General features: G+C 41.7%; 1 protein-coding gene across 1 annotated transcript in view; it reads right to left on the bottom strand.

Moving 5' to 3' along the window:
- Positions 1–327: 327 nt before the first annotated feature.
- Positions 328–14,960, bottom strand: part of LOC117210555 (octopamine receptor beta-1R-like) — a 46,579-nt gene continuing 31,946 nt past the window's right edge. Inside the window, exons 2-3 of the mRNA XM_033453688.1 lie at positions 9,319–9,540; positions 328–727 (exon numbers count right to left, since the gene is read on the bottom strand). Coding sequence (XP_033309579.1) covers positions 421–727; positions 9,319–9,540 — 529 coding nt within the window. The 3' untranslated portion in view covers positions 328–420. The remainder of the gene's footprint in view (positions 728–9,318; positions 9,541–14,960) is intronic.

Genomic DNA, 14,960 nt, shown 5'->3' on the forward strand with positions numbered 1-14,960 from the left:
GTATAAATCTCCTAGTAGCCCTTTTCGTTCTTGAAAATAGGCTCGTAACATAGAAACGTTTTCAAAATCCACTACGATACACCGAATTTCCCAGATTTACGCTAAAAAGTTATCTCTAGACTGGCGCTTTTCTATCGATCGGCGGATCAAGGTACGCGCTCGAGCTTCGCCGAGCTTTCGTTGCCCTTCGACCGTTAATCGTCGATCGAAGAAAGGTCTTGCGCGTTCTTCCATCGTTTAATCGGCGAACGAGCGTCGCGTGCTGGCCGTGTTAATTGGCCAGCGAGATGCTGCTACTCGGCTGTCGTGGCTGGTGATTGGCACGATCGGCGTTTCAGTCGAAAATAGGTCGGATTCGAAACGATTTTTTCCAGTTCAGGAGATCGTTGAGACACGAACGTTGGAGGAACGGTTGGAAAATCAAATGCACGCCTCGATGTGCACATTGGTCATCTCGCTGGCTCTCAGCTGATTGTTAACGTGTAGTTCCGAAGACGCGTTACTGTGCACCAGATCCTGCTTCCGATGGGCTTGACGCAGATCGCGAACCGGCCCGATCGCCACGCAGCAGCTTTCGAGGGTCTTCCTGAAGGCGGCCCGGAAATCCCGGTTGAAGTAGGCGTAGATGAGCGGATTCAGCGCGCTGTTAAAGTAACCCACCCAAAACACCGCTGCAACCACCGAATCGCTGCTTTCGCAGCTGTCGCACAGAGACGTGATGACGTACCTGTTGACAAAAGAAGAAACGAATAATTACGCGTGAGATTTCAGTACGTAATTGTGATCGATGGATTTTTGCAGAGTTTGCCTTGCCGAGAAACGAAATACGAGATACGGAGGGTAATGTTGTATCTTTACAAATACGAGGAAGATGGAAAAGAGGCAAAACGTGGAATGTTCTTTCTCATTTTTTCGAAATTCGTCGTCCCTGTGACTTTATTGTGTCGATCTTCTTGCGAATTCGCCAGACGTCTAGCTCGATGGAATAGCCGGAATATAAGAGCCGAGACGGTTTGCATGTTCGCGAAAGTTTTTCTCTCGGGCGTAGTCGGTCGTCACAGTGGCGTTCTTTTTAAACGTGCCACACACGAGTGTGTCTGCACAGACTCGGCAGAGAGTTTGATTACTCAACCAAGTTAAAATTTACGAGAAGCTACGTTTCATTCGTCCTCGTTGAATCGTACCTCGGTGCAATCTCCTGTAAATTCGTGTTGATGTTATTTTCTTCCTTCTTTTCGTTCGTTTGTTACTTTTGAATCATATCGACGAGTGGGACGAACGTGTCATTTTCTGCAGTATCTTTGCTTTTGTCGCGTATCGATATAATTTTCTGTTTCATAAAGAGAGAGAGAGAGAGAGAGAGAGAGAGAACGGCATGGAATTTAGGAAAGAAAAAGGATGACCCTGTTTTTGGTTAAAAATCTGTCGCGCGGTTAAGCGTTATCGTTAGGAAGAAATTGTTTACACTTTCGTAAAACGAACAACGCAAAGTAAGAAACACAATGAACATGGTAATCTATAGGATATTGGAACTCGTAAGGGTTAGTAAAAGAAATGGAATATCGAGTGAAAAATAAACGAACGTTTCTGCGTTTATCTTGGTTGAATGAATATGACGAATAGACATAATAGGCGTACATACGTAACCATCCTTGGCTTTCAGTCGGCGTTATGTCATAGATTACGTGATGATAAGGGGAGAGAAAGAGCCAATAACAACGGCTATGACGAGAAAGCGTAGAGAAAGGAAAAGTTTCCAGACGATTAGACCGTTAACATGCACAGACAGTGAACGCGAGCTCGGTTCGATTCTCTCCTAGGGAAAAGTCCGACCAGTTGCTTGGAAAAACAATTGACCTTCACCCTTTGTTGTTTAATTTTAACTCGGACTGTAGCTAAGGTGGTGCACACGATTGATGTATCGATCTTACGAATGCAAGGGCAACCAAGCGCGCATGGAAATGTTACGACCGATCGAATCTGCTTGGCTTGGTTGCAGACGTAGTTTAGTCGCGTAAGCATTTTCGCTTGTTTACAAAATATAAGCAAAATTATAGGAAATACGGATAAACTGGCATATCGATTTCGGCTGGGAATTTTCGAGCGCGTTCGATATCAGCCGTAATTTGAATTCAAAGTGAGATACTTCTAGCGATCTCGATGCACATTCGAGGGGGATGGCTTTTATGCTTCGGGGTTTCTTTTAGTCAGCGAAGAAAAAAAGATTTGCTCGTTAAACGACTTCTTCTCCGTGACACCCAATGAGGCTCTACGAGAGAGAGAGAGAGAGCTTCAAGAACTTTTCCAATCTCTCGGAATCGTCAGCTTTTCATCCCCTTTCTTCCTTTTTCTTTCGATTCTATTCGTCGAGTGCTCGCTCTCTCAGTAACAAGCCTTCGTAGCCCCAGTAACAAGATCTTCGAGCACCTTGTTCGATGCTTCGACGAAATCGCCGCCTTATCGATCTGCATATGTGACAAGAAGATGGATTATTTATTGTTGGCATACAACGATATCAGTCGCATGCGGATAGAGTGTTTGATCGTACAGATTCTTCCATTCGTTGCCCAGCGCCATCCCCACTAGCGTACGTTCGTTAGATGTACCGCGGCGGCTGGCGCGTGCATGCTCTTCCGAGAACTCGGCGGAAGAAACATAAGGATATGGATGGAACATTGGGCACGTCGGTGTCGCGCCTTGACAGCGTAGCGCTTTGTATCGAGAAGCTGCTAGAAGGTTCCGTGGCACGTGACGTTACACAGACATCTACTCAGGTCACACTCATTATAGAGAGTGAGGGTTCAAAATCTTTACAAGCGCCACAGGTCACTAAGGCAGTTAGTCTGTGAATAACTGGCCAACTGTCTACGTTCCAGAACGCACATTTATAACTGTCGAAATAATTGTTTAATAAATATCACATTATATTATTTCAACATAAACATTGTGTCTTCCACAGAATATTAATCCTAATTCCAAGATTAAATTCTAACATTTATTACTCTGCAAATGATATTTAAAGCAAAGTATTTGTATTCGCTTATATACTTCTTTATTGCCTTAAAAGTCTAAATATACGCGAGCATCCACGTTTAAGTCATCGTGCTGTAAAAAAGGAAGAACTGTATCGAAAGCCTTCTGATTTCGAAACGACGGCTTAGGGTTTTTGATCGAGGGCTTCAACCACGCGCAAACACGATATAATTAATACGCGTAAATAAATTACAAACTATTACGTTTATCTACGTTGTATCGTATTTTTAGCGATTCGAGTCGTCGAATCGTTCGATCGCAACCGTGGCACGCTGATGATCGATAACGAAGAATCGTCGAGTTGTAAAAATCCGATGAAAAGGCCGTAGAGGAGCAGCTGAGAAATCCGTGGGGCTCGTCGAGCTTTGGAAAGAAAGGCGCGGCACGGAATTATTTCGCGGTTGCAGACGAGGAGCGGAGCGGATGGATGAAAGAAACGGAGAAAGGACGCGGATGAGAGAAGGCTGAAAGAACGCTGCTGCCGTGGAACGGGGTCGACAGGAAAATGCCGCGATTTCGCCAACACTCAGCCAACTTGTCAGACCGTGTACGTTTCGCTTTATTAACTCGTCCAGCCGCTGTACGCTTTTCACCCGTTTACCCCGACACCGTCGAGGAATCAACGGACCCGAGTCGAATGTCCGGAGTTTGGCGCTCCAGTTGCTGCAACATCGACTCGCAGCTGCTCCATTTTTTCTTTTCTCCGTTTTTCGCAGCAGTCGATGAAATCCGCGTGTGCGATAAAATCGATAAAAAAGAATCGAAGAATTTCGTTTCCTGCTCGATAAACAGCTTCAACTAACTTGGCTGACTAAAAGCATGCAATTATCGATTTTCGTCTTTCCTTAAGCTAATATACGATTCGTAGAAATACGATTCACGCTGAAAGAGCACGAGTGCGTCTTTCCACCGCCGATGAAACTAGCAGCATCGTTCGCGAAATACGAAATTGTCGCTCGAAACGAATTCACAGTTTTCTTTGTCGAAAGACGGTGTAAAACCAGCGGAACGTCGCAGTGGATTTTCTTCTCGAGAGAGACAGGCTTAAATCTCGTTTGATTTCTATCGGCGACGATTACGAAAAAGTTTCGTCGTTTCCACGAAACGAGAACGAACGTTTTCCATTAGGCGAAGCGAGAAACTGGAAACAAAGTGGCGCGAAGAAAAACGTTGCATAGGTAGGAGACAAGTCGGACGGAGAGGGTCGAGACGAGCGTAGCCGGAGGCAAGCAGACAAGAAACCAACGCGATAACTTTCGTCGATTCGACGAGACAGCTGAAAACACCGGGGAAATGAACGTTTGCCGTGGAAATTGCGATTCGTAGGAAGAAAATGGTCGCATGGGCCGGAAAATCGGGACGATTCTTCGTTTCCTCCTGTCGGCTGAATACGCGAAACGGCTGTTAATATTCGGACATCTCTGTACTTCTTTTGTACGAGAGAGGATGATTTAAATATCGCGTAGCTTGTTCCATTTATACGATAACTTGTTTTCACATCGCGCCGATAGTTGGTCGCTTGTTTGCGATTCTAGCAATTCTTGGAAATAGTTGAAACCGCGGAATAGATTTATTCTGTACAATTATTTGATATAATTAACTTCTTCGTGTACGTCTTCGAGTATTTGCCAATTTATCGTCCATTTGGCAAAGTTGGTGAAAATAGGAATTTTATTGGGCTGGCAACTAAGCGATCGCGGCTTTTGTTATTAGTTGGTATTGACAAAATCACTTAGTCGTCAACCCAATACTTTTTCTTGCGATCGAATGAACTTTATCTAATTTTATCGCAGTCACTTGTTGCGTTGCTCGAGTCGTTTCTATTATTTCTTTCGATAGGTGCGATACCTGCTATAGCGTTTCTCGATAATCAAGTAAGATCCGCATGATTCATCGAACAATTAACGACGGGACGATATGTCGCTTTTATTTCGTATCCGAGTGATCGATTTGTCTTGATTAAGGAAGACCGAGGAAGTGATTATTATTAGTATTTCGATATATGTTTTTATTTGGAAGAAAAAGAAGCACTTTGTATGTGTTTCCTTAAATAGTAATATACGATTGCTCGTAGTAAATAGCTACTGTTAACTCGTCAATGTAATGTGACCAGCAAGTGCGCTAAAACTAAGTATCATGGTATATGGTACTATAGTATTTTTAAGAGGTTGCCAGTGATACGACCGTATTAGATCTGGCGAATTTGTCGAGGACATCGAACCGATCGAATCTGAAATCGAGTATTCATTGGGAACAATTCGAGAACACGAATTACCACTTTGATCGCAGAATGTAAGAATAACTCGCGAAACCGATAGAAAGGTTAAAAACACCTTATCCGAGCTGAAGTAGCTGCCACTTGGAAGCTGAGTCTATCGTGAATATTTATTGCCAATTGTGCTACGTATCGCCTTTTTCTTTCTGACGTTTGTTTTTCAATTACACAGGGAAAAAGACTAAGTACAAGCCGTTGCGTCGAGATCACGCAAAAACTATATACAACGACGGGATAAAAACCGCCTACGAAAGATCGTGCCATTACGTTCGTTCTAGAAACAGCGTCTCTTCCGCCTCTCTCCGGTTGAAAGCTACACTCTGACAAATCCAAAGAGAGCTCGAACAGTAGCACGGAGAACGGGAACGCGCATAACAATAGAGCTTTCGAATGAAAATTCGATAAACAAAGGGACCGGCAGATCTGGCGGCTGGTACGTGCCGTGGATAACAGGCCAGAATACATTTGTCAGCATCGCTGCGACATTTCCGGCGTTGTGTCGAAACGTGGCCGGTATGCGTGCTGGAGAAATTATTCGTGACGTACGCACGGCGGTTGACGCGACGGTTCTTGGGCCGAGAATTCGACGGCGATATGCGTGCGTGTATCGTACGTGGTCTAGGATACTGACCGTTCTAGGCGATGAGAGGATAGCGTCGTAGTCAGGCTGGCAAAGTGGTCGTGACAAACACTACCTGGACTACTGGACATTAGAATCTTCGTTGCGTAAATTAGTTTCCTAATTACCAGCGAGGTAAAAACGTTACCGCGAAACTTTGCCATTTCGGACACCTCTTATTCCAGCGATATCGGAGAGCGAAAAAAAACCAAATATTCCAGATATACCTACTTAACCGTATTATGCTCTCTGTGTGTGTATATATATAGATATATACACACGTAAGTAAGGAAGAAATTATCGAAAGAATTAAAGGGAAATGGAAGAGCAGCGAAAACAGCGATAGGTGGTGAATCAGAAGCGTTCGTAACAACGCAAACGACCGGTGAATTGGTAATTGGAAAAAGAAATTTGGTAATTCGTCACTTCGGGAGGATTGGGAGGATAGATGAGAAGATGAAGAAGAAGATCGAGACGCACAGTTTGAGGTGTTCGACTATCCGATGTAATTCGATTCCGTCCAGTTTTGCTGTAAATAGTTAAATTAACGCGTCAAGTATAAAAGTATTTGGCAGTACTTTCTTCGTTTCTTCGAGTACTCGTAGAACACAAGTTCGAATCTACTCGAAAGTGTTCGTTCTCGGTTTAGGAACGGTAGGAAACGCCGCGTGCGAACTAATTGAGATTCTTTTACGCTGGAGACGTTATCGATCGGGTGTTGCCAGTGCCTTTCTCAAGCCCCGGCTGGCGGTCGCGTCACCAAGCTTTTAGGAATTTTGGGATGCACCGCAATATCGAAAGCGTTCGAGCAAACGAGGGCCTAGCCCATCGAAATTCCACTGAATCGCAAGCACCTACTTTTTACCTTGGTCTATTTTAAAGTAGCGTTTTCAGGGCGTTCGAGCGAAAGTTCAGGGATGGAATAGAATTTCCGAGGAAATGCGATTCTTCGGGATTCTTCGGGTAGGAAAACGGGATAGTTTGGCTTGTAAAAACGATTCTGGTGATCGTTTCCGGTTTTTAATCGCCGAGTTTATTGCAGATCAAATATGGGTAAACGGTGAATATTACGCCTTGCGACTATCTCCTAGTTAGTTATAATTTAATATTCGTAATATACTCGATCTAGCGCAATGCGAAATAGAAAAGAAATCCAGGTTTCTATCGCGGGTGACGAGTCGAAATGATAAAGTCTCGCGATGTTACTGGAATATATTATAAATAAATGGAGGAAAAGGACACAAACATTTTGTACGGTTATAGTAATGTCCAAATTTGTGTTTTCATGCATATAATTGAAGATACTGTACTTTAGATATAGAAAAAATCCGCTTTGTTTATTTCGCCTGGGTTCTCTCGTGCAATGAATCATCGTTTAGTATCGTGGAAAAGGCCTACGTAACCCTGGCCACGAACGGTTGCGGAACACGTGCGTGGTAGGCCTGAGAAAAGACAATGGGATGCTAGAACAGTGAGTGTCAGTGGAGAAGCCAGAGAGTGTGAATCGAGAAGTCAGACAGTGTGGTGCGTGTCAGAGAGAGAGAGAGAGAGAGCGTTGAATCCGTGGTGACGAGAGTTGCAAATTAACTATCGAGTTGTCTAAATACTACAATCATTAAAAATCAATTAAAATGAGCGAATTGGCAAGTTAGCAGTTGTAAATTATAGACACTTTATATGCACTTTCTTTGAAAATGTTGAATTTTAAAATCCGTGAAACGAGACCATCGACAATGTTCTATGATTCGTACGATTTACTCGGGCAACTGTACTTAGTTTATTACCAGTCTATATAAGAAATAAATTTAACAATGAATTTACTTTCAGTATCGCGGAATTCGCGTGTGACTTGTCAAGTTGAAGCAGCAATATTAATTCAGTCATGTAAGAGAGCTCTGGTATTTCGAGTAGTGTTGCATTGGCAAGCGTAAAAATGCATTTCCAAATTAACGAAGACCAATTTTGTTCGATCGATATTAGAGGGGGGTAATATCGATTAGCTTTACCGTGATATTAAAGGGGCAAAGACTGAATTTGTCGCGCAAAAGATTTCACGCACATCCGCAGTCGACTGTGAATAAAGTTAAATGAATATCACCTTTTGCAAAATTCTATTGAAACACGGTGAAACACGCTCGTTTTTAACCATTTAACGAGTCATTATTTTATTTTCATATCGTAAAACGCATAGTCGTTCGAATATCGAATAAAAATAAAAGAAAATATCCGGAACATCCGCTTAAAAAACATTTATCTTGATCAAGCGAGGTGGAAAATTCATTTTTACAGACAAAAATGTAGAATCGATGTGAGGAAAAATCGCGATATCCCTAATCGGTGGTCGTGTTCCGCGTATTTTTAATTCGATATTCTTTTACTGGGAATATTTTTAATGACGTAACCGTCAGGTTATACAGTAGCCACAAGGCCGTAAACGAAGAACGCGACAAGTCACGTTTCGCGTCTTTTACGAGAGTTTTACAAATTTAAAGTTCGGTACATCGTCGACCGATCACGCGTCAAACTTGACGTCGCGTTATCATACCTTATGATTATTTAAAAATATTAATAACGTTAATTATGCCGACTAATATCGATTAAGTTAAGTCAACGCAATGTCATTTGATTTATGCAAGACATCGCGAATTTATCATCTATATTCAGAAGGTACGTACGGCTTTCAAATGGAATATTTTTTCATCGTACCCTACTTTTCTTATCGTATCGTGATTTTTCTTTCTTTTCTCCCTCTTCTTCCTCTTCTTCTTCTTCTTCTTCTTCTTCCTTTTCTTTTTCTTCTTCCTCTTCATACTCTTCTTCTTCTTCTCCTTCCTTTTTTTTCCGTTTTCTCGATCGAAGAAAAATTTAGAACCGTAGGAAGGAAAAAGGGAAAAGATATAATTGATCGCGATCGTAATCGTACTCTGGTTAATTCGATGGAGCTATCGTAGTTTCAAAGTCCTTTTAGACCACGCGGACGTTTAATGCTCGTCTTAATATATTCGAATGAGTTTTGCCAATTAGCAGGAAGTCGGCTTAACTTGGATCGTGTTTCCTTGGATCTCGTTAAAACGAACTTGACTGGATCAGGAATAATAAGGAATAATAAGGAATAGTAAGGAATAGCAAGGAAACCGCTGGTGGACAGAATCAGGGTTTTTGCCGCTTGAAAAGTATGGAAAAGTTAGAGAAGGTGTTGTTGGATGGGACATGGGTGTCTGGCGTTTCATCGTAACACGTCTTTGGTAAGAATGTTCTTGCCGCCACGTAACTCGATCGTAACGCGTGTAACGACGCGAATATATCGCAGTTCTCTGCGATAAATAAACGAACGTGACAGCAAGACCGAACAATTTTCGACAATGGCGCGAGGGAAGAACGAGAAATTTACCAGAGGAAGAAGGGAAGCCAACAAGCCAGAAACGCTGACACGATGATTCCCAACGTTCTCGCTGCCTTTCGTTCCCTTCTCATTTTGCTGCTGCTGGTGATCGGTGGATCTTCTGGTTGTGGATCCGGCGACGATTGATCCACAGTTGGCAGCGTGGTCAAACCGGCCGAAATCCCATTGATCTGCAGATGTTTGTTTAAGAGCGCTGCCGCCACTTTGCTCCTGCAACCAAACGTCCCAACTTCATATTTCTGTTGATACGCAAGTCTGGAAAATAAAATAAGGGAACAATGCGTAGCTATTTTAAGCGTTAAAAGTATTCCCTCTGAATAAAACTAGACTCCTCGTAGCTTATATATACATCTTTAGACTCGTTTCAAGGCTTACTCATATAATCGCTATAGTCCTGATGAAATTTTCAAACGTGTTTTATATAACACGCGTAATATTCCTAATATTCGCGAATGGTTTGCACAAGTGTTCAAACACCTTCGTCGTCTACCGTACATTGAAAACGTAATTATACGTATTTGCAATTTCCTAGCTACGAATATGGTATTTTGTTGGCAAAAGACGTTAAATAAAGTATCGCTAAACGTGCGAGTGTTGTCCTTTTGAGGCATTATCTCGGCCGAGCGACTTTCGCCGGGCTATTTTCCAGATAATACGCGTATCTGAAGTTGCCGAGAAGAATAGGCACCGTTACAGCTGATACGAAGCGCGTCCGTCTATAGACGTTCCATTGTCACTGACGCGCATTGTTTCCGCTGTTCCACTACTTTTTCTCTCCGCGCCATCGTTTCTCGATCGCGCTTCTTCTTCGATCGATCTTCCTCTAACATTCTAACGCGTTTCGACAATTATTTCCACAACGAAAAACGAAAGCTTGCTCGATGCGTGCAAATCTGTCAGATATTCAAAGTGAAAATTCAGATACTCGCGGTAACTTTATACCGATCTTTCGTACGATACTCTTAAACGAATATTTCTCTAAGCGAATAAATAAAATTATCGTTTCGTTGTAATTCGACGCTAGTTCGCTGTACGTTACGTTTGCAAAGTTGAGAGAAAAATATTGAAAAGACGACGAGTTTCCTAGAGCTTTGTGCAGTTTCGATCAGAAGATTTGATTGGTAAGCGAACGTTGCTGGAAAATTCGCGAATACTGAAAATTCGATCGATTATCGATGATTTTCAATAAAACTAAAACCGCTGGAAGATGCGACCCCCGAATATCGCGTTAAAGCAAATCCTGGAAACTTTCATTATCGTTTCTCCCCTGAAACTCGAACATCCGCGAATAAATAAGATCTTTCCTTCGCATCTGCGATCTCGAGGGATCAGATCGGCCGGACACGATAGAACAGCGTTTGCTTTTGTACAATAAAAGTCGTCCTATCGATCTGAAAGCTTTTTCGTTCGAGTAATATGGTCGGCGCTCCTTTGAAGTGGAATTAGAAAGCAGAGACGTCGGAGAGGCTGGCTGCAGATTTAATTTTTCCTTTGACCGGCAAAGCACTCGCTATGCCTTGCAAACAGATCTGATTTTGCTCTCCGTGGAAATCCTCGAACATGCAGAGCCAAAGGCGCGTGCAAATCGGAATTGCAATCGGTAAAGAGCCCTCTGTGTCCTGGCTGAGCTACCGCAGACTCTGCTAAACTTTAACGTCGTTAAAGTCGAGGACGAATCTTTCGATCGTATTTCGAGTCGTTCGACCGATGGACCTCGTTCCGACGACAGACTAAAACGTTGAGTACAATGGTCGATGATTTAGTTTTCGGATGAAATCCGAATTTGACGTACAGTGGCGATTAGCAAAAGCTTAGTTACTCTTGCGCTGGAAACATTTGTTGGAAAAATTTGTAATAAAATTTATAGTATTTTTAATAAGGTATTATTTTAAGTAATCGGCGCTTAATCGGGTAATAATAGCGGATATATTCACGGACGTTTGTTCGAAGAATTCCAAGAATTTCGATAAGCTCGACCACTGTCGCTTTCTCATCTTTGCGCTTATTTTTTTCAACTGCCCGGCACAGCTTGTTTCGAGCAAATCGAGCTGGTAACGTTGGTGCTGACATTGTTATTCGTCGAGAGATACCGTCGAACGTCTTGGAAGAATTTTTCGTTCGCAAGTTCTCCTTCGTGCTAGTTTTGACAGCTGATACCAAAACGATAAAAGTTTCATCGGCGTACTAAAAATTCAAATAATCGCGATTCGATCGAACGCCGATCCGATCAACTTCGAAGCATAGTTCCGACCCTCGTTGGAAAGACGTCGGTCGATGGTCCAGGAATCGCCGGTTAATTCGATACTGTTTCTCCGGCTTGAAACTTTTTTCCAAGAGCATCTATGGAAAAGCGTGTTGCTGGCGAGCCAATCCACGTGGCAAGGGAAATCGAGAAAAGATTCGGATGAAAGGCGAAAGTTTCCAATCGAGATCTGAAAGTAATCTTCCAAGATCCTAATAAAAGTTGCCATGATTGCGTTCTCGATGGTTCTTGGCGTTTCATCTCGTTTTCCTTCGTCAAAGGTGACATAACGCAATGAGTTTCTCTTTTTTTCTTCCTCCTTTTTCTTTCGTGACCTTCTTCTTTTTACAAGGTATAGGAAACAGTGGAGTAATTAGTTTGCCGGTGAATCGTATCCTGTTTGAAGTGGCAGCATCGCGAATCAAACGTAATAACGACGGTAGTAATTATATCGAGTTATTCGTGTGAAATAGGTCAATCGATATTATTAATCGTTAATTTAACGTTCGTTATTTAACGTTAATAGATCTGCAATTAGATTATTCCTCTTCCTTCGTTCGTTATCAATTCGAAGCGACAAGGTAGATGACACGGTATACGTATTAGACGGTGCGCATTATAATTTAGATAAAAATAGGCCAAAAACCTTTCTCCTCTCTATTTCGTTCGTATTTTATGATTAATTTCATTTGATGACAGAATGAAAATGTAAATATTTGCATTTTTATGGATTTAGCATGGCAGAGGAAGTAGGTTCGTTCTTAATTGCATTATTCTCCATTTTTGCCGTAGATAAGGGCTGCCTGCGTCGCCTCGTGGCGGAAATAATCGAGTTACTGCGTTAAAAACGCAAAGTGTTCCACGAAGATGGAAAAATTGCTTTCTCTTGCGTCGTGTCGGCCGTGCATCGAGATGGTAAAATAAAAGTCTTAGCTCGTTTATACGATTTATAGAATACCGTTGCGTTATAGAGAACCAAGCGTGGTTACATAGTTGTAATAATCTCGAGCGTGCGTATCATCGTTTCGTCGATAGTCGATAGACTGTATCGCACTTATTAGGTATTTATGCGTTTATGTTAAATTTTGGGATAAAAAGGTCGAGACGAATCTTTTATCGTCGCTCAGGATCAGATACGTTTTATTAGGCAACCAAATCTATAATATGACGAGTGATTGCATGAAAAATATCGAAAGTTTCTTCTCGTTTATACGTAAAACGATTCGACGATCGTCGAAAGGAAGGAAAGGAAAGGATAGGAAGGAAAATCGGAAATAGGATAGAAAATTCTGGCGTTTAATTTACAAATCATGGCCGTACCGTCCGACTATAAACTGGCTCGTACTACTCGATGTTTACGCGCCGATCGATCTCTGGTCCATTCTTTCCCCCTGCACTCGCGTCGCATAGATATAGCAGCGATCGAATCATTCGCAAACACTTCTGCCGAATGTTTGCCGAATGTTTGCCGAATGGCATAAAATGACGATAGAAACAACGTGATTCCGAGATACCTTTTTATCTGTTTAGGGTTCTAGGTTTTTAAATCGAAGCATTCTTTTAGAAAAGAACGCGCAACGCCCAGGAAAACGTAAAGATAGTTTCGAGAAAACTGTTTTTTAAAACGTTCGAGTACTTGGATCTCGTTGAAAACTTTTCTCCTCGATTTTATTCGTGGTGAAAACATTAGAACGTTTAAATATTTTTTAATGCAATTGAAGTAATTGATTTAGACGTATCGATGGACATAGGTGAATTTATTTATGCGAAAATGTAATGGCAGAAAATTAGTGTCGAGTTTAAGTATATGTGAAAATTATATGACACGCTATTACAAGTAGATAAGATTAATTTTAATGACGCTAGCGCGAGCGTGTTCAGAGGAATAACCACTTTGGTTCTAACGAACAAAGTCGAATTAATGCCTGAATGCATAAATAAAATGTCTGGAGAGCTTACGGTTACCCAGTTCGCCGATCCTATCGAAAATTTACAGAATGCGGTGAATTTCCAACGTTATCCGAGAAACCGTTCGAGTGGCGTATATCGACCACTATGCCGGCACAATGCATTTTTACTCAAGTATTCTCGATTATCCTATAAATGCACGGATCCGTCCTTTATATAGCGCAACCTTGACTTCGCCAATTATTCGTTATCATAGCGAACAGCTGATATTCATTTTCAAATCGATAACCCACTGTCTTCTCTGTCTCGAGTTAAACGTTGAAAACTCGATCGTGCGAAACGAGTACCGGCGTAATTATTATATGAAAGTTACACAGTTGACCGATCGATAGAACGCGATCGTTCTTATCCTCTATCTCTTACTTGGGGACATTTTGAAAATTTCGTGCTACGACGAATTGTCGTAGCGAATGCTTGAAAGCGAAGAATCTCGATGAAAGTAAGAGTCGTTGGAATCTGCGAGTAATTTCTTTGCATTGGTATTAGCTTTCTGTATAATAAACGTCGATACGTTTGGAATTTTACGCCTCCGTCGGCCCATATATTTTCCAGAGGAATTTCCAGTTGTTCGATTCGATCGGACTTTTCTCCGTCTAACGAGCAATTAACTTTATTTCATGGAGTGGATCGTGTAATACCGACCAATCATCGTCCAATTAATAATCATGCAGGCGTGGGCGTTATTTAATAAAGTGAATCATATAAAGAAGGATGTGTGTTAGTTTATTCAAACAAGAAAATGCTTTCTCCGGCAATTATTTCAGTACATATTTGAGGCCTGTAATACGTTTATTATTCGAGACTAATTAAACCTTTATAAACTAATTAAAACTTTATAAAGTCTAAGATTATTTGCTATTTTATTTCAAACCTTCGAAACGAAATTATTCGAAATTGTAAGTTTTTAGCGTTACTTTGGATAACGTTTTCTCGGGTCTGTAACCATCGTAAGTAAAATACAGTGAAACACAGTGAAACAAAGCGAATCGTTGTTAAATTCGAGCGATGTAGCTAACTGCGAGATTTGCACATCGTGGATTGATAAAAAAAAAAAAAAAAGTATAAAAATTCTTTAAAACGTCTTTTCGTACGATAGGCTAGAAAACTATTTTGCGAGTTTAGACTTTGCGAGTTAGACTTTGACGAAATCTTGGCGACGCGACGGGAATATTATCGTACTTTCGTGAAAGAAATAAGATCCGACGACACGAAGAATCGCTTGAAGATAGAATTTTCGGCTTGCTGAAACGTAACGACGGTTCGCGATCCGGATCAACCCATCGACCATCCTCTTCCTTACGTCCGAGTTAAGCGTAAACACGTAAGCCGGAAAACGGAGAAACAATTTCTTAACCTTTAAACATTTTGCTCGGAACAACGATACTTTATATAGGGTAGTAAATGCAGTTTTCTTTCGTAC

This window comes from Bombus bifarius, unplaced genomic scaffold, assembly GCF_011952205.1.
Source record: "Bombus bifarius isolate JDL3187 unplaced genomic scaffold, Bbif_JDL3187 scf7180000008206, whole genome shotgun sequence".
In the NCBI taxonomy this organism is placed as follows: Eukaryota; Metazoa; Arthropoda; class Insecta; order Hymenoptera; family Apidae; genus Bombus; species Bombus bifarius.